The sequence below is a fragment of the Petaurus breviceps genome, unplaced genomic scaffold (genome assembly GCF_028583685.1).
Source record: "Petaurus breviceps papuanus isolate PSGF00001 unplaced genomic scaffold, PetGlider_PUasm1.0 185, whole genome shotgun sequence".
Taxonomy (NCBI): domain Eukaryota; kingdom Metazoa; phylum Chordata; class Mammalia; order Diprotodontia; family Petauridae; genus Petaurus; species Petaurus breviceps.
In genome coordinates, this window is record NW_027185797.1 from 12,273,042 (window position 1) to 12,291,122 (window position 18,081).

At 44.8% G+C, this 18,081-nt stretch overlaps 1 protein-coding gene across 1 annotated transcript in view; it reads left to right on the forward strand.

The window, feature by feature from the left end:
- Window positions 1–3,271: 3,271 nt before the first annotated feature.
- Window positions 3,272–18,081, forward strand: part of KAT2B (lysine acetyltransferase 2B) — a 113,935-nt gene continuing 99,125 nt past the window's right edge. The window contains exon 1 of the mRNA XM_069088464.1: window positions 3,272–3,706. Within this exon, the coding sequence (XP_068944565.1) occupies window positions 3,272–3,706 (435 nt within the window). The remainder of the gene's footprint in view (window positions 3,707–18,081) is intronic.

The window sequence follows — 18,081 nt, forward strand, 5'->3', positions numbered from 1 at the left end:
ACTTGCCCAGGGTCACACAACTAGTAAGTGTCTGAAGCTGGATTTGAACTCAGGCCTTTCTAACTCCAGGCCCAGAGCTCTATCCATTGATCTAGCACTCCATGTACTCCTGTACAAGGAGATACAAACCCTTCTGCCTGATCTGAAAAACCCTTCACAAGCTGTCTCTAGCCTATCTTTCTGGAGTGATTTCCCCATCGTACCCGTCAAAGACTCTATGGTCCCAAACTATTTTCTCATACAGCATAGTCTATCTCCTGCTTTTGAACAGGCCTGGAATTATTAATACCACTCCAAGCCCAGCTCAAGGGCTGGGCCTCCCACCTAAATAAGGCTTGAGGCCTTTTCCAGATCTCAGACACTGCTACACTTCCTCCTTTTCCCACTGTTTTGCTTAATTTTGTACTTTTTTAGGCAGTGCATCGTAAACTCTTTGGAAGGCCCAAACGGTCTTCACATTTATGTCCAAGGTCTTAGTAAAATGCATAGTACATAGCAGGGGATTAATAATGCTTATTGAATCAAATGGGAAAAACCTTGGGCTTTGAAGTCACTGGACCTAGGTTCAGCTCTAGGTCTGCAACTCATTACCTGTGACCTTGGGCAAGTCTCTTAGCATTTCTGGGCCTCAGTGTCAGCAACTACAAAATGGGGGTGGGGTTGGACAAGGACTACTTCCAGCTCTCAATCTATGCCCTCAAAATAGAGACTTTGTAACTCAAGGTCCTTTCTAATCTGGTGCCTTTTATCACCTGGAACCTTCCTAAATGCTGCTCCTTGATTGATCATGATGACGGAGAGAAGCTGCACCCTACATCTTCGGCCCCTAATAGGTTTCATACATGCCTTGGATTGCAGGCGTCTGGCCTCAGGCCACGTGTCATTCGGAGGCTGTGAGATATATGACATAATGAAAATCCATTTTCAGCTGTCAGAAACCATCCACCATCCAAACATAAGGATTTTCAGGGTGGATTGAAATGGGATTGCTGAAATGGGATGCTACTCTATCTTGGAAGCAGGCTGCCTCCCACTCTCTGTGGCTTCCAGCCTCAGGCAAAATGCATACTGACCCTGTTCAGGTGTTGGGGGAGTCAAAGAGATTTGGAGTGGTCCGTCCCTGTCCTGGACAGCAGGAAGTCTTATTCCATGTGCGAGCCAGTAGTTTAAGTATTTCATTTGTCCAGTGCAGAGAATAACAAGAATATGCAAATAGCCTTCAGTGAGTTGGTTAACACTGAGAAGTAAAGTGCAGTACATCAGACAGGAAATGGAACCTTGAACTTCTCATACGAATTTATATTATGCAATCTAATTGACAGCAATTTTATACAGACTTTTAAAAACTGGGTGGAAGGTGTTTCCTTTTCTATTAAAACAATCTTTGTTCAGATTTGCAATGACATTGATTTCGCATGTTTTTTTTTTTTAACTCAAAGAAAAAAAAATCAGGGATGGAAAAAATAGTAAGCTGAGATGTGAAAATTGGTGGTGTTTCCAGGGATAAGCCTCACACGTATCCTCATCTATAATACGAGGACAATAGCAACCTACCTCTCAGGGTTATTGAGAGGATAATATGGAAATATTTGCAAAGCACATGCAAACTTTACATCATTATATTAGTGCTAGCTATTCTTAAGGAATGCAGAGAATCTGGCAGAATATATATTCATATAAATTCCCTGTCCTACACTATACACTTGTAAAAGATCCAGAGAAATAACGAATGGTTTTAAAAGTAAATTTGAAAGGCAGCTCAGAAAAAAAAAAAAAACCCGGCTCACCTGCAGAGCAATAAAATGTCCCAGTTCCATCTAATTAATGAAAAGCAATTAAAACTCGTTTCAAAAACTTTCTTCGTCCCAAATTAGTAGCGAGCCCTTGAAGATCAGACATCGATGGTTAATGAAAAGGTCATTGGATAAAGTCGGACACAGAGGACTTGGGTTTTAGTCTCGGTGCTAGCTCTCACTTTGCTTTGTGTCCTTGGACAAGTGGCTTCCCCTCTCTGGGCTCCAGTTTTTTTTTTTTCTGTTAAAAGAGTTTAGCTAGGATGGTCTCCAGGGTTCTTTCTGACTGAGATGCTTTTTAAAGTCTTTTAACTCTGCATTTTGTGTGGTTAAGTCCCACTTCAAAGAGTCCAGTAATTGAGTTTCAAAGGCATTGTGACAAAACACAAAAACTTTTTTCCCTTGTGAAGCGTAAAGCACCCCGGTTTACTTTTTCTTTTGTTAGCCCAGTTTAGGAAGAGCTGAAGGAAGAAGTTTTTGTAATCCTCCAATGGAGAAACGTTGGGCGGAGAAGTTGGCGCTTAAAAAAGAAACAACTCTTTATTTTGGCTCACAACCAAGAGGGAGATGGGTCCAGATCGGTCGCGTTGCTTCCGCTCTCTCTAGGGCTCCTAGTGTGAGGGTGTTTGGGGGGGTGCGGGGAGTGGCGGCGGAGCCGGTGGGCAGGGTGCCTAGGGCCCCCCCCCCCCCGTGGCAGCAAGGGCACCCCACCTCCCGCCCTCCAGGGCCCTGCAGTGCGTGGGCTCCCGTCCTCTCTCGGCCTCGGCCCCCTGCACGGGCTGGGGCCGAGGACTCCCAAGCCCTGGGGGCCTCCAGCAGGTGCCGAGGGATTCCGGCTCCGGACTCTTTTCTCGCTCCGCCTCGCCCGCCGTCGGACAGCGCCACCCCCCTCCACCCAGCCCCGCCCACATCGCGGGCGCTCGGGGACCCAGGGAGACCCGGGTCATCCCCGCAGGGAGCGGAAGAGGAGCGGCGGCCGAACCCCCGGGCTGGCATACGCATGCACGCTCCAGGAGCCCCGGTGCTGAACATGCCCCTGGCTGCTGGGGCTGCTCCTGCGGCGGCGGTGGCGGCGGAGGCTGCTGCTGCTGCTGCGGGGCGCTGGCACCGAGCCCAGTAGGGCCCCGGGGAGGAGACCCTGGGGGAAGGCGGGAGCGGCGGCCGCGGGGCCGCTAGTGCCCTCCCTCCTGGGGCAGCGGCGGCGGCGGGCGGCCGGGGCTCGGAGCCAAAGGGGAGAGAGAGGAGCGGAGCGCAGCAAAGCCGCGCAGCTCAGCGCAGCGCAGGGCGCGGGGGAGGAGGGAGGGGAGAGGGGGAGGGGAACTCCGAGGGGGAAGGGAGCGGAGAGGGAGGCCAGGCCCCGAGGGGGGAGGGTCCCTCTCGCCCTCCCGGAGCCCAGAGGCGCCCAGGGAGACCCTGGCGGCGGCGGCGGCCACCACCACAGTCCGCCTCCTCCTCCTCCCGTGCTCCGCGGCGGTGGCATGTCCGAGGCTGGCGGGGCCGGGCCGGCCGGGGGCGGTGGCGGTGGCGGTGGTGGCGGCGGGGCCGGGGGGCAGCAGCAGCAGCAGCCGCCGCCCCCTCCCCCGCAGCCGCCGCCGCCGCCTGTGCCTCTGCCTCCTCCTCCGCCGCCCCCGCAGGGATCCCCGGCCGCCGGGGGCGGACCGGCCCGGGCCGCGGCGTCCGCGGCCGCCGCCGCCGCCGCCGCTGCTGCTGCTGCTCCTGCTGCGGCCGCCCCTGCCCCCGTCCCGGCCGGCTCCGGCCCCGGCCCCGCCGCCTCCTCCGGGTCGGCCGCTGCCGAGAGCCCGGGGGTCGGCAGCGGCGCTTCTACGGCCCGGATCGCGGTGAAGAAAGCGCAGCTCCGCTCCGCTCCCCGGGCCAAGAAACTGGAGAAACTCGGCGTCTACTCCTCCTGCAAGGTAGGGTCCGCGTCACCTCCCTGCGGGGGAGCGCTGGGAGCCGGTGTTGGCGGGGACTGGACGGGGCGCCCGTCGGGCCCCTCTGCCCTCACTTCCCCGAAGGCCTCCCCCGCCCCTCCGGTCCTCTCCTCCCCCTCTCTGCTACACCGCGGAAGTGCAGCTCTCGGGTGGGTTGGATCCTTGGATTGCGTGGGTGCGTGTGTGTGTTTATGTGTGTATGCGCGCGTGCATGGGGGACGTGGGGGTGGGTGGGAGGCGATTTTTTGCGGTCCGGGGGGCCTGGGGCTTGCGCGTGTCGGCTTCGGAGGGGGCGGCCGAGAAGTTGCTTCTTCTGATCTATGTGGCTGGGCCCGGAGCGCCTTGCTGATGGGGAGGGGGCCCCGGAGGACTGGCTTTGGAAGTAGTTGGTGGTGCCGAGTGGCCCGGGAAGGGAGGCAGCAATCGGGGCTGGCGCTCTTGCCCCTTCTCCGGCCGGGAGGTGCTGCCTACCCCGACTGGCGGTCAGCAGCTGGGCGCTCGGGGCTCCCGAGGGGCAGAGGCGGGGGAAGGGGCGGGACGCGGGAGACTGCCGCCGCCCCCTCCTCCTGGACCGTACGTCCCGGTGCTGGATGCCAGCACACCTTTTTTCATTATTATGGGTTGGTTTAAAACCTTGCTTCAGACACTTGCGTTGTAAACAGTTGGGCGGCTGCTGGTGTCGGTCTGCCCCTTTCTCAGTACTCCACACCACACCCCTGTCTGTGGTCCGAGATCCTCCTTTGCCTCCCCTCCCTTCCTTCCTTCTCTCCCCCCCCCCCCCCCCCGTGACCCCCCGGGGGGGCGGAATCCTGATCTCTGCGATAGTCGCCGCTCCTGGAGGCCAGTGGCTCTGGGAACGAGAGTCTTTGTTTTGACAGGGTGACAGCTGAAGGAGGCGGGCTTGTAGCTTCTTCGGCCCGTGACTGGGGGGGGGGGGGGGTGCAATGGAGGACCAAACAGCCGTGTTCTGGCTAATCACTCCCATACTTGGGGGCCAGAGCCCAGTTTCCCAGAATGGCCCGGGCTTCGTGGTAGGGCCAGATTATTCCAGAGAACTTAATTCTAATAATAATCGAGGTATATTTTAAGTATTTATAGGACCGCCTTAAATTGAGAGTCTAGCCGTGCCCCTTCCCCCACTGCACGGCAAACGTGACCTAGAGTTGGGATTCTAGGAGTTTAAAAGCCCTCGGACGATGAGTTGTGCTACCTTGGATCGGCCTTCTCTCCCCCACTTCCCTGCCCTCCGGCCAAACTGTGTTGGGCATCCTCTTTGTCTAATCTTAACAGTTTCTGAAGACTGATCCCTGCCCCTCACGCTGGAAGTCTGAAATGTTAAATTCCAATGCCAGTCCTGGGTTCAGATATTGATTTTGATACTTATTAATAAGCATTTCTGAAGTACCCAATATGTGCAGCATCGTGGGATAGTCATGGAATCTGTGACCCTTATTAACAAGTATGAAAAAGAAGTAAGTTGATCTAAGGCCCCTGCCGCACTTGAAATTTAAGAACCAGGGAGCAGAAAGGGATCTGTCTGTCGTTGAAAAAACAGACACCCAGCAATCAGGGAGCTTCCAGAGCAGAGCTACTCCTTCCCTGGACTTTTTTCAGGGAAGGGCACTAGTGTAGTGGGCAGTTAGGATAGATCCAAAACCACTGTGAATGAATCATTCAGTTCAGATTGTACTTAAGAGAGTTTTAGGTACCATCTTAACTGAAGCATTGAATCTTAATCCAATTGCCGCTTGAATCTTAGTTCAAGCATTTAGCAGCACCCATTTACTGTGTTCCAGGGACTGTTTTGGTGCTAGCAATGAAAGGATTAAAAAGCAAAACAAAAACAGCTCAACAATTCACAAAGACTGTCTTCCAGAAGTCTCTGATCTCAGACTGTGCCGATAAGGATACAAATGCCAGCCATGTCAGGTTAGAGTGTAAGAGAGATGCACAGATGAACCAAGAGAATTTATAAAGGCTTCTCTCGCTCTTATAATCGAGCATTCTCATGAATGCCCTTGATTTATCCAGCATATAGAAAAGGGTCATTTATTGTACAGCTTAAAAAGGATTCTAATTGCCACTCTAAGGGCCACTGCTTACAAAGGACAGAAGGGACAGCTTGGAACCCATTAAAATATCAGTACCTTAGGCAATCTGGAAAGAAAAGAAACAGAGGATAGAGAATTGGAAGAGCAGAGGAAGAGACCAGTCCAAGACTCCTGAGAACTTTATTTTTATTTTCCTCTTTAGGCTCAAATGAAGAAGAAACTGGACACTAATTTTAGCCTGTAGCCAGCTTTTTCCTCCCCTCACAGATAGGGTAGCCTACCACCATCTCTCCTAGAGAAAAGAAACTAACTTGCTTTGCAGGGTACAGGTAGAATTCTTTTGAATTGTGACTAGGCAAAGGTGTTTCTAGACCTTCATCCTAGTTCTTCTTGCAGCTTTGTGAATCGGTCACCTCTCTACCCCAAGCTGCCAATGGGAGAGATCTAGGTCAGTGATAGTAGGCCAAAATGGGACAACTTGAGAAGTGATACCTTCCTTAGAGGGAAGTGGTTGGGAAATTTTAAAGTAAATTTTTTGAGACTAAACCAGGCAAAACACATTTTAAAGTTTTGCCTCTTGTTTTTAGAACAGTCATTTCTGGATATACTCAGATCCCACTCCCACCTGTTTCCCTTTAATTAAAAAAAAACATCATTAAGGGCAGAGTAAAGAACCCCAATGGGCAGAATGTGGGAGGACATTTCACACCTGTAATCTGCATATGCCACAGTCTTCATCCATGTCTTTGAGGTGAACAGCATTGTACATCTCCGCAGGAATGGGTTTAGACTTTGTGGTTACACTCTGTCCTTGCTTCTTCCTGTCTTCTAGGTAAAATTTTACACAAAGATACTATTTTTCAGAGCCCTGAATAGAGCTTTACCAAAAAAAAAAAAGTTTGGGAAATGTAGTGAAGTTTGGGAAATTGCAGTGGTCCAGTCCTAGATAAATACTGTGGAGAAGCCAGAAACATACTTGCAACCCCCTGGAAATGTCATCAACAACCAAAAAATTCACAAAATTTCCAGTAGTGCCCCAAATATGGGATATACTATTCCTTTAATTCTAGCTTATTTTAAATTTGAGTATGACCTATGTACTGTTACTAAGAATAACAGAAAATGATAAGGGAATCTTTACCTGAATCAAAAGAAATAGATTTTTTTAAAGGCTCCAGATTTCCACAGTGACTCTATCATGCAATAATTTGGCATAATTTTTAAGGTCTATATGAGGCAGCCTAGGATGATGATGCTAACTCCTATTTTGTGGCTAGAGGTGGGCACTGGAGTCAGAAATATACCAAGGTAAATTTGTTCAAAGCTTACTTTGCATCAGACTCTGTCTCTACCTATCCTCCCTCCGGCTTTATACTGGTGGGCTAATGGCAGGCATATATTCTCACTTCACCTTCCCTCTACCTCTGGGAATCCCTTGTTTCCTTCAAAACTCTGCTTAAGGGACATTGGCTACAGGAATTCTTCCCTGTCTAGACTAGTGGATTTTTGCCCCTGGCTTTACTATTCTGGAACTCCTGACTGACTTCTCACTGTGACCTGAGAAGTTCATAAATGAGATAATCTCATCATCCTGTAAAGATCTCATCAGGCCTTATGACTGCTGTTTCTCTTTGGAACTGCAACCCTGAGGGTCTTCCTTTGCCAGCTTGATTTTTTTTTCTTTTTTTCTAGTAAAAGAGCCATTCCTTGACTCACTTCTTAAAGAGGCCTGTTCACTGAATAGCTCTTACCTCACTCTAAGTGAGTTCGTGAAAAGGCCTTAGCCTAAAAGGCCCAGGGTCTCCCATTGTATCCTGGGTCATTTCCAGTCATCCTGATGAATATCTGGTCCATGAACCCAGATGGCTCTGGAGGAGAAAGTGAGGCTGGTGACCTTGCAAATCCCTCCCTCACTCAAATCAAAGACAACTGCAAGTCTTGTCATCATTTCCCTGATACCTGGTCCTCTCTGAGAAAGAAAACCAAACCAAACTAGACAAAAATGAAGGACAAACAGCTGTCTGCCCCTCTGATGAAGGGTGGGGCCAAATCTCTATTTAAGGAAAGAGTTCAGTCCAAACATTTCATTTCTCATCTGGCTTCCCTACTCTGGGACTTCTTGGATTGATTCCTCCATGCCTCCTTGCCTTCCTTTTCTTTCTCTTTCTTTTTCTGCCCTTCCCCTCTCCCCCACTCCAGTTTCCTTTTGTGTTTTGTGTCCCCCATTACAATGTAAGCTCCCTGAGTGTAGGGACTATATTTCTTTTTTTTTTTTTATTCTATTCCCAGCACTTAGCACAGTGCCTAACCCATAGTAGATGTTTGATAAATGTTTATTGACTAGTGTTCTCCCTCCTTTAAATAAGTGGAAGGAATATTTTGACTAAAAGTTCCTTGGCACCCATGAAATCACAGATTTTGACTAAAAACCAAACAAACCTCCAATCCAAAACAAAACCTAAACAAAAAACTCCCTTACCTATTTCTGCTTCCAAATAGATCTCATTTTAGGGATACAGTCTGTATTTAAGGGTGGCTTCCATTAAGACTGATATAATAGCCAACCATTCCATAGTATTAGTGGAGGCCTGTTTCATTGGTAGGGGGCATTTTTTTTTTCTATTTGCCCTTTTGTTTTCCTTGGACCTGTGATTTGAACATTATAGGGAATTCCTGGTGAGGAAAGGGAAACCCTGCAGCTGGGTATTGGCACTACAGTTTGTGGGTTTAGACAGCTGCAGGGTGGGTAAGGCCCTGTGTTGGATGACTTAGCCCAGTCAGGGCTGTTATGTATGTATCAGAGATAGGACTTTAATCCAACAGTCCTTGTTACTTCGCCTTCAGCAGGCCTCTCTCACAGTTCACATGGTGCTTTTATCTCTGCTTTTTGTGGTGATAAGGATGATGATGGATATTTTATGTTTATTGAATGCCATTTTGCCTAGGTCATGTGCTAAGTACTATACTGAGTGGTAGACATAATTTCTGCTCTCTGGGCACTTCAGGAGTGGGACAGGAAACACTATATCCAAACACAGGCACTAGACCAGAAATATTAAGACATGGTTGGCCAGAAGGTACATATGTCATGGTTAAAATAACAAAAGTCTCTTCTAACTCCAAAAGCTCATAAATCTGTGTGGATACAGGTCAAGGGTAAATGGATGGGAGCCAGGAGTAAGCCATATAACTTGTATAGAGCCTTGAGTAGACATTTAGATTTGTAATTTGTTCCTTATGAGAGCAAAGTTATTTTTAGGCTTAGCATACAATTCCAAGGGCTGTCTACATTTTGAGAGAAATTATGCTGAGTGCCTAGTAGTGCCATAAATATGTTTGAAGGATTCATAGTGGGGAAAGATGTTTTTAATGCTGTTTGAAGCCTAAACATCTCTATAGAAACTTCCTCTTGGAAGTCATTTTTTGAAGGTAGGTGCACACACACATTAGATAAATTGATTGTTGACTTTTTATTGGAACTCATATGTATTTAGTACTCACATGTGTGTGTGTGTAAACTTAGAAAAGTTTCTTAGTATACACTATGGTTGCAGAGCCAGTTTTTTAATACTTAAAAAAAAAAAAAACCTCCAGCCCTTAGGCTCCTAAATCATGGCATAATTCTCTGGAGTCTAGTCATTTCTAGATAGCAAAGCAGCAGTTATCACACAACTAAAATTGTAGCAGGAAAATGTTTCCTTTGGCAGGGACAACAAAAAAGCATTTAGGAAAGCTGCCCAAATTTATTTTCCCACCAACTTTCAAGGAAGATCTGTATCCAATGCTTCCGACCCACAAAGAATGCAACATGAAGCTACGTGCAACCAAGGAGGTGTTAGTTGGGTCAGGCAAACTGACCTTGCCTTAAGTGTGAGCTCCCAGGCTCCAAGAGGAGAAGAAACTCACATAGAAATGACATTTCTTGTTGTTTGGTTTTTTTCTGAGGGGGGAGGCAGATGTGTTCATTTTAATACCAACTATGTGACTTCAACAGTATGATCTGCACATGTTGGGAAGATATGGGTATTTGGTGGGCAGTGCACTTTGATAAAATCTACTCTGAAATTAATTGCAAGACTGTTTATAGATTTAGAGTTAATAAAGATCTCCGACCAGTAATGTCTCCAACCTCTTGCATTTTAGTTGCGAGGAAAATGAGGCCTAGGGGAAGAGAAGTAACTTACCCAAGGTCACACAGGAATAAAATGGAGATTAAATTATGAGATCATGTATAAAACAGTTTGGAACACAGAATAGTTAAGGTATGCTTTTTAGGTAATTCTTCGCTATAGAGAACTCTAGGTGTGGAAACCATCTTCATTGAGATCTGTGGATCATAAGATCACAGATTTAGAACTGGAAAAAGACTTTTGGGATCATTCCATCCAAATTCCTTTTTACAGATGAGGATTAGAAACTGACAACAAGAGAGGTTACAACAAGTAGCAGAGACATGATTCAAATTCAGGTTTTTCTTACTCCATATCCAAGACCCAGACTATTTTCACTCTACTATTTTTTCCCTCTGGTCTGTAAAGAGTTTTTTGGGGACCCAGAGATTAAATGACTTGGTCACACATGGTCACACAACTAAAGGCAACAATTGAACCCAGATCTTTTTTACTTCCTGGGTGAATAGAGGTCCATTACCTACTAGGTTCACGCCATCTCATTTCTTGTATGATGGGCAAATCTTATTCTACAAACACAGCATTGGATGTTTTGACTTGATAATATCAATGATCTCTGCCCACATCTTACTGCTTCAGGGGTAATCTTCAGGGGTAATTGGATTCAGTCATTTCAGTTCTTGATTAACTATCACCTTGAAACTTTTTGGACACTTCATCGTTTTTTTCAAAGTGCCATCATGTATGTCATCTCCTTTGATCTTGATAACACTCTTGTGAAGTCGGTAGGGAAGGTATTATCAATCCCATTTTACAGTTGAGAAAATTGAGGTCTGCAAGTTAAGGAATCTCCTCAGGGGCCTGTGGCTGCCTCATCACAGAGATAGTCCTGCTCAGGTGTGTGGTGATACTCTGAGGTCCTAGATTGAGAGCTGGAAGGAATTTCAGAGGCTGTTTGGTAGAACCCTCTCATTTGCAGATGAGGAAAACTGAGGCTCAGGGAAGTGATTTTCCTCATGTCATTCAGGTAATGAGCATCAGGCTAGTTCTCTTATTTGAAAGATGAATAAAGTGAGACTCACAGGAGAAAAGTGACTTGTCCCGGATCACACTAGCCATAAGTGCCTGAGCTTGGTCTTGAACCCAGGCCCTGTGACTCCAAATGTACTCCCTATTATATCTTGCTACCTTGAAGAAAGCTGACTCTGGAGGTTTTCAAGCAAAAAAGGATTTTTTTCTCGTTTGTTATTGAAGGGCTTTTGTACAAGATGCCCTCAGGTCCTCGGCATTTTTGAGATTCAGTATGATTTCACATGGTGCCTTTGTTTCTAGTGGAGTGAGTGGTTGGGTGAGGAGGGAAACATCCTTATTGTTAGGAAGCTGACCATTTGCCATAGGCAACTTTGAGTTTCATCCAGGCCATCAATTTCTGGTCTTGTAATTTCTTTATCAGATGACTCCTGGCAACTTACTATCAACTTCTGATTTTCCTGGGTGCAAAAGTCCAGGAAGGCGTATCTATGGCAAGAACCAGTTGTCCTTGAGGTGTTGAAAATGAGTTGTGTAGAGCTTTATCCTTCCTTTACAAAACACATCTTCCCACATATTTCCTCTTCATCCTCACAGGCCCTCTGGTGTGTGGGTAGTAGTGTCTGAAAAATGAGGAAACAGAAAGTCATGGAAAGGTTAAGGATGTGCCCAGTGCTGGGTTAGGAGGCACCAGCTGAGCTGGGACTTGAGTCATACAAGGTTCCTGGGCTAAATACAGTGATCTTTCTGCTACAGTGTGAGAATTAAAAAAAGAAAAAGCATGAAGTGGTATCATGTTAGTATAGTTTAGAAGACAAGACTGCTGAAGTGCGTTGTCATCATTTCTCTGGCGTTAGTGCCCATTGGACCTTGGGTGCCATTAACCCCTCTGGACTTCTGTTTCTTCTTCTATAAACTGGCCATAATTAAAACCTGCTTGTCATTTGTGCTTTATAACATGGTCATTTTTGGCAGGGACAGCCCCCTCCCTCCAACCCGGTGAGCCCTTTCTTGTAATAAAAAGGTGAAGTACCAGTCATATCAATTGTTTCAATCAGTACAGTAATTTTAAAAAACAATTTAAATTTTTTCCCATAATTTTACTGTTTTCTTTCTCTATAAATATACTTTAAATACAAATACCTATAGGCAGATATTATAATTTTACTTTGAAATAAACATTTTCACCCTATCTTTAGGAAAAGGGAAGGAGATAAGGATTTATATAGTGCCCTGCAGGCACTCTGCTTTACAAATAATTATGTCATTTGATCTTATTTGATCCTTACAACAACCCTTTGAGGTAGACACTGTTATTATCCTCATTTTACAATTGGGGAAACCGAGGCAGACAAAGGTTAAGTAACTTGCTCAAGGTCACTTAGCTAGTAAGTATCTGATAATGGATTTGAACTCAGGTCTTCCTGACTCCAGGCCCATTCTTCTACCACTGTGCCATCACATGCCTTCTGCAAATTTGTCAGTCGACAGCCTGGTGTTTCCATTTTTGCTTAAATTTAGGTCCTTATAGTGTTAAATAAAATGAGTAAACACAGTAGCTCTATCTGAGAGTACTGTATATGCAGCATTCTATCTGTAGTCCCCAACCACTCTCCTTAAAGGAAGGAAGCACACTTTCTTCACCCTTCTCCTTGGCTACTCATTCGTTACTCAATGTTTTACCATTTTCATTTGGCCTGGGTCATTGTACCTATTAATTCTCCTAGTGGTTTTTTTTTTTTTTACTTTGTATTCTTTTATACAAGACTTTCCATGTTTTTCTGAATTCTTCACATTCATTTTTATAGTGAAATAATATTCTTTTCCATTGATATGCCACAGATTATTTAGCCATACCTAGTCCCTAGACACCTGTTTTATTTCCAGTTTTTTGCTACCCCAAAAGGCTCTGCTTTGAATGTTTTGGCATACACATAGGACCTTTCTTCCTGCTTTTGACTAATGTGGAATATAGACCTAGTAGTGGAATCTCTTTGTTAAAAGCTATGGACAGTTTAGTGGCTTTCTTTCATTGCATGTGATTTCCCAGAATGGGCACAATTCCACCGACAATGCATTGGTTTCCTTGTTTTCTCTCAGGTCTTCCAATACTGCCTATTTTTGTCTATTGCCATGGTTGCTTTTTTTTTTTTTTAACACCAGATATGAGGTGGAACTTAAGACTTATTTTAACTCATTTCTCTCACTGGTGATTTAGAGGAATTATATGATTGCAGACAGTTGGTGATTCTTCTTTTGAAAACTTCTCATATATTTTGTGACCACATCTCCACTGGGAAATAGCTCTTGGTTTTATATATGTTTGTATTAATTGCTTATATATCAGTAGGTCTGAAATTATCGTAACTATGGTCTGAAGAAAAATGAAAGTTAAAATATATGAAATGCTTTATGGGGAAAATGCACTACTGAATATCTTAAAACACACACACAGAACAATTCAACTTTATAAAGGCAATTTTTATTACTACTCTAAATGCTTTGAATTTGTGCTGTGATTCTGTAGAGCAGAATTCCTCCTTTAAAGTTTCTTGCAGTAAAGTATCTCCTGTACATTTTCCAAAATTACATAACATGCTTTGAAAGTAGAAAGAGTAGAGATAGCTTTGGATGCCTTTCTGATTATTAATATCAATTAATGCATAAAACAAAGTGACTATAAAAGGTATTGGCAACCCTTGTGCAGGATTGTATTATATTTTAATGATGTTATAATCCAGTGTCCACATTGAGGAGGACATTACTTGTGGATCAAAAGGTCCCCTGCACGTTTGTGGTTGTTACTTGCGCTACATGAATGGAAGAGAAGGTGGGAACAGGCCCTCCCTTTCCTATTACTCAGATTCCTCTCTCCATATCTCACCCAAAGCTCTGTACCCAAGAGGTGCTTAATAGATATTTTTTCACTCCATCAAGTGAAAATGTGAGTAATAACTGTAATAATCGCTTTGGTGATTATTACCTGGTAGTTGAAAGAAAATGTAATCATTGGACAAGGTTGTAGGTAAATCTTCAGTGATCTGAGTATGACATGTGGAGCTAGTTAGTCTGTTCCATGTAATAATCAATCAGCAGTTATTGAGTGCTCACAGCATGCTTGACATTTAACTTGGCTCTAGGAGATGTAATTGATTCTATAAGTCTAAGAAAAAGACAGTAGCATCCCGGTGTGACTAGTAATGGAGGTGGCCATAATTTACTTCAGTTGTAACAAGCTAATGTCGAAGTAGGATGGCAGGAGACCAGGAAACAGCCAAAGCCTTCCTTAGAGCCGAGCAGAGATTGCCGCTTCATCATGTAACCCTTGAGGACTCCGTCTCCTCAGGGACTTAGTCCAACGAACATTTACTGAACATCTGCTCTTGCTATCTGCCCTATGACTGCCAAGGACACCCCTGTCCTCACCGTCTCCTAGGCTCTGTCTCACCCCCTGTTGCCCAGTCCTGTCAATCTTGCCTTCTACAATCTCTCACGTGCACCTCCCGTCTTCTGATGCTACCACCCCCCAGGTACAGGCTCTCATGGCCTCATGCCTGGACGATTGCCACAGCCTGCTGGTTGGTCTTGTGCTTCAGGTGTCCCCACCATGCCGTCTATCAGTTGTCAGTTGATCTTCCTAAGGTTCAGGTGTGCCCATGTCATTTCCCTATTCAGTAAACTCAGGTGGCTCCCTGTCACCTCCAGAATAAAATGGAAAATCTTCTCCTTGGCTTTTAGAACCCTTCATAACCAGGCCACTTTCTAGTTTTCCAGGCTTCCGATACCCTACTCCCTTGTATGTTATTCCTATGATCCAGTGATCCTGGGCTCTGCTGTCATTCATGTAAGTCACCCTCATCTTCTGACTTTGAGCATTTTCACTGGCTTTCTCTGCTGCCTGGAATTCTCTCCTGGCTCCACTGGCTTCCTTCAAGTCCCAGCTAAAATCCTTCCTTTTACAAAAAGCCTTTCCTGATCCCTCTGAACTAGTGCCTTCCCTTGGTGGATTATCTCCAGTCTATCCTGTACATATCTTTTTTTGTATGTAGTTGTTAGCAGGCAGCTAAGGTGGTTCAGTGGATAGAGCACTGGTTCTGGAGTCCAGAAAGACCTGAGTTCAAATTTGCCTCAAGCACTCACTAGCTGTGTAACCTTGGGCAAGTTAACCTTTATTTGCCTTAATATATTGGAGCAGGAAATGCAAACCACTCTGTTATCTTAGCCAGGAAAATCCCATATGGAGGTGTGAAGAATCAGACACTACTGAATTCAACTCTCCAGTTAGGCTGAGAAGGGCCCTTCTTTGTATTCTCAACGCTCACCACAGTGCCTGGCACATAGCAGGCAGTGAATAAACTCTGCTGGGTGCTAAAAGGACCTGTTCTCACCTTGTTCCATCCATAACTTGTAAATACGAAGGAATGGAAGCATTCAGAGGACTTCAACCCCAGGGAAGCTCCCAGCTTTACATTGGACATTTTCCATGATGAGTGACCCATTGCTTAAATAGAATGGATCTTGTCCTCCCGGTGGGCTTATAAAAGAACCACAGATTGTGAATAATAATGTCATTTCAGGAGATAAAAACACTGAGTACTTGATGAAAGTTGGGACCAACGTGGTGACTTGGGAGCTAAACCTAGCAGTAAGCAAGTATGGTCTGGAGATCATTGGTTTTAGAAGTCTAGAAGTTCAAATCCTGCCTTAGTCACTGAATCCTTGTGTGACCTTGGCACATTTCTCTGGGTTTGAATTTCTTTTTGCAGAATGAGAATCTTGGGGTCAGTGAACCCTAAGGCCTCTTCAGCTTAATAGCTAGAATCCTTGCTCCCATCAGGAGCTGCTGGTGTAGAAATGGCTCTTTTTACTCATTTGCCCCTCTCCAACACTGAAAAACTGTTGATGGCTTATTCCTTTAGCTTTGGTTGCATCTCCTCACCTGTTTGTGGGAGATCATTGATTATTTTTACTTAGAATCACCAGTTATAGAATGGACTTAATAAAAATTAATATATTTTTAGTTTTCAACATTCACTTCTATAAGATTTTGAGTTTTAAATTTTCTCCCTCTTTCTCTTCTGCCTCTTCCCCCAAGATGGCATGCAGTCTGATATAGGCACTACATATGCATTCATATTAAACATATTTTCACATTAGTCATGTTGTAAAGAAGAATTAGAACAAATTTGGGAGGAGCCATGAGAAAGAAGAAGTCAAACAAAACAAAAAAGAGAGCAAACACTATGCTTTGATCGGCATTCAGGCTCCATAGTTCTACTTTCTCTCATAATTTTCCATCCTGAGTCTTTTGGAGTTGTCTTACATCCTTGCATTGCTGAGAAGAGCCAAGTTTATCAAAGTCATTGTGTAATGTTGCTGTTACTGTGTACAATGTTTGTTTGGTTCTGCTCACTTCACTCAGTATCAGTTCATATAAGTCTTTCCAGGTTTTCCTGACGTCTGCTAGTTTCATCATTTCTTATAGCGCAATAGTGTTCCATCACAATCACATACCACAACTTGTTCAACCATTCTATAGAATGGACTTTAGAGACCATCTTGTTCTTAGAGTCTGTAAACTTGGTTTTAAAATTTTTTGATAAGTGTTTTCCTTTGTAATCTAGTGCTTTTTATTATAGGCATTTAAAGTTATTATTCTAAGAGTCATTCCTCAACTGTTAACAGGTCAATGGGTAGTTTTCAGAGGAAGAAACTGAAGCTATTGATAGCCATATGCAAATCACTAATACTTAGAGAAATGTAAATTAAAATAACTTTGAGATACCCCTTGGGGCCCATCAGATTAGTAACTGCTGGAAGAGATGGGGTACATCAGGTACAGTAAGGCAGTGTTGTTGGAGCTGTGAAATAGTCCAGCCATTGTGGAAAGCAGTTTGGAACTATGTGCTGAAAGTCATTAACCTGAGTATGCCCTTTGACCCAGCAGTGCCACACTGCTAGGGCTATACCCCAAAGAGATCTGAATTAACTGATGCAAAGTAAAGTGGGCAGAACGGGCTGCACAGCAGCAGCAGTATTATAGAGAAGACTTAGTAACTCTCAGAAACACAATTAACCAACCATCATTCCAAAGGACCTGTGGTGATAAACACTCCTCCCCCTCCAGATAGAGGACTGATGGACGCAGAGTACAGATGGAAGCACATTTCTTTCTTTCTTTTTCTTGCCTTTTTTGGGGAACATGGCTGATGTTGAAATTTGTTTTGCACGACTATGCATATTTCTAATAGGTTTTATTTTTATTGCCTTCTCATTGGGTGGAGCAGGGAGTAGAAGAAGGGAGAATTTGGAACTAAAAACAAAAAAGAATTTTAAAAGTCTGTTGTTTAAAAAGGAAAACAAATCCTTATTCTGAGAGGTGCTCTAAGGACCACCCCTGCCCAAAAGGAGAGGGTCCCATGATACAGAAAAGGCTAATTTCCCCTCATTTAGTGCATTCCCTTCTCTTCATCTATCAGTTTCTTCATCTGTAAATCAGGAATAAACATACCCTTCCTAGTGAATTTCAAGGGGATAGTAAAGATAAAATGAGGTGAGTTTTGCAAAAGTGCTTTGGAAAGTGCATAAACATGCATATAGTTATTGTGAAGGCTGAGTTTTAGGAAGATAGACCCGGTACTAGTGATTTGGGAGCGATCGGAATCCAGATGCTGAGTTGGGATAGTGTTGTAATAATAATAATAATTTAGGCATGAGGTCACAAGGCTGGCAGCCAAGGACGGGCTGAGTCTGAGAGGTGTTTTGAAAGAAAGGCCAAGGGGACTTTTTGGTTACTGTGAAGCCTCTGGAATGGGAAAGGCCAGGAATATTGACAGATGAGAAGACAGAGCTGGCTTGGGGCAGTGGTCTGTCAAAATATTCTGGAGGCAGCTGAAAATGCAGGGTCAAAGTTCAGGTAGAAAGTCTAGTTACAGAAATAGGGAACACCGACATAGAACTTACTATGTGCTGAGTGCTTTACACTTTATATCTCGTTTGATCCTCACAATAACTTTGGGGTGGTGGTGCTATTATTCCCATTTTACAGATGAGGAAACTGAGGCCTCAGACACAAAAAAAGTGTCTGAAGTAGGATTTGAGCTCGGGTCTTCCCGACTCCAGATTTGGCACTCTATTGTGCTACCTA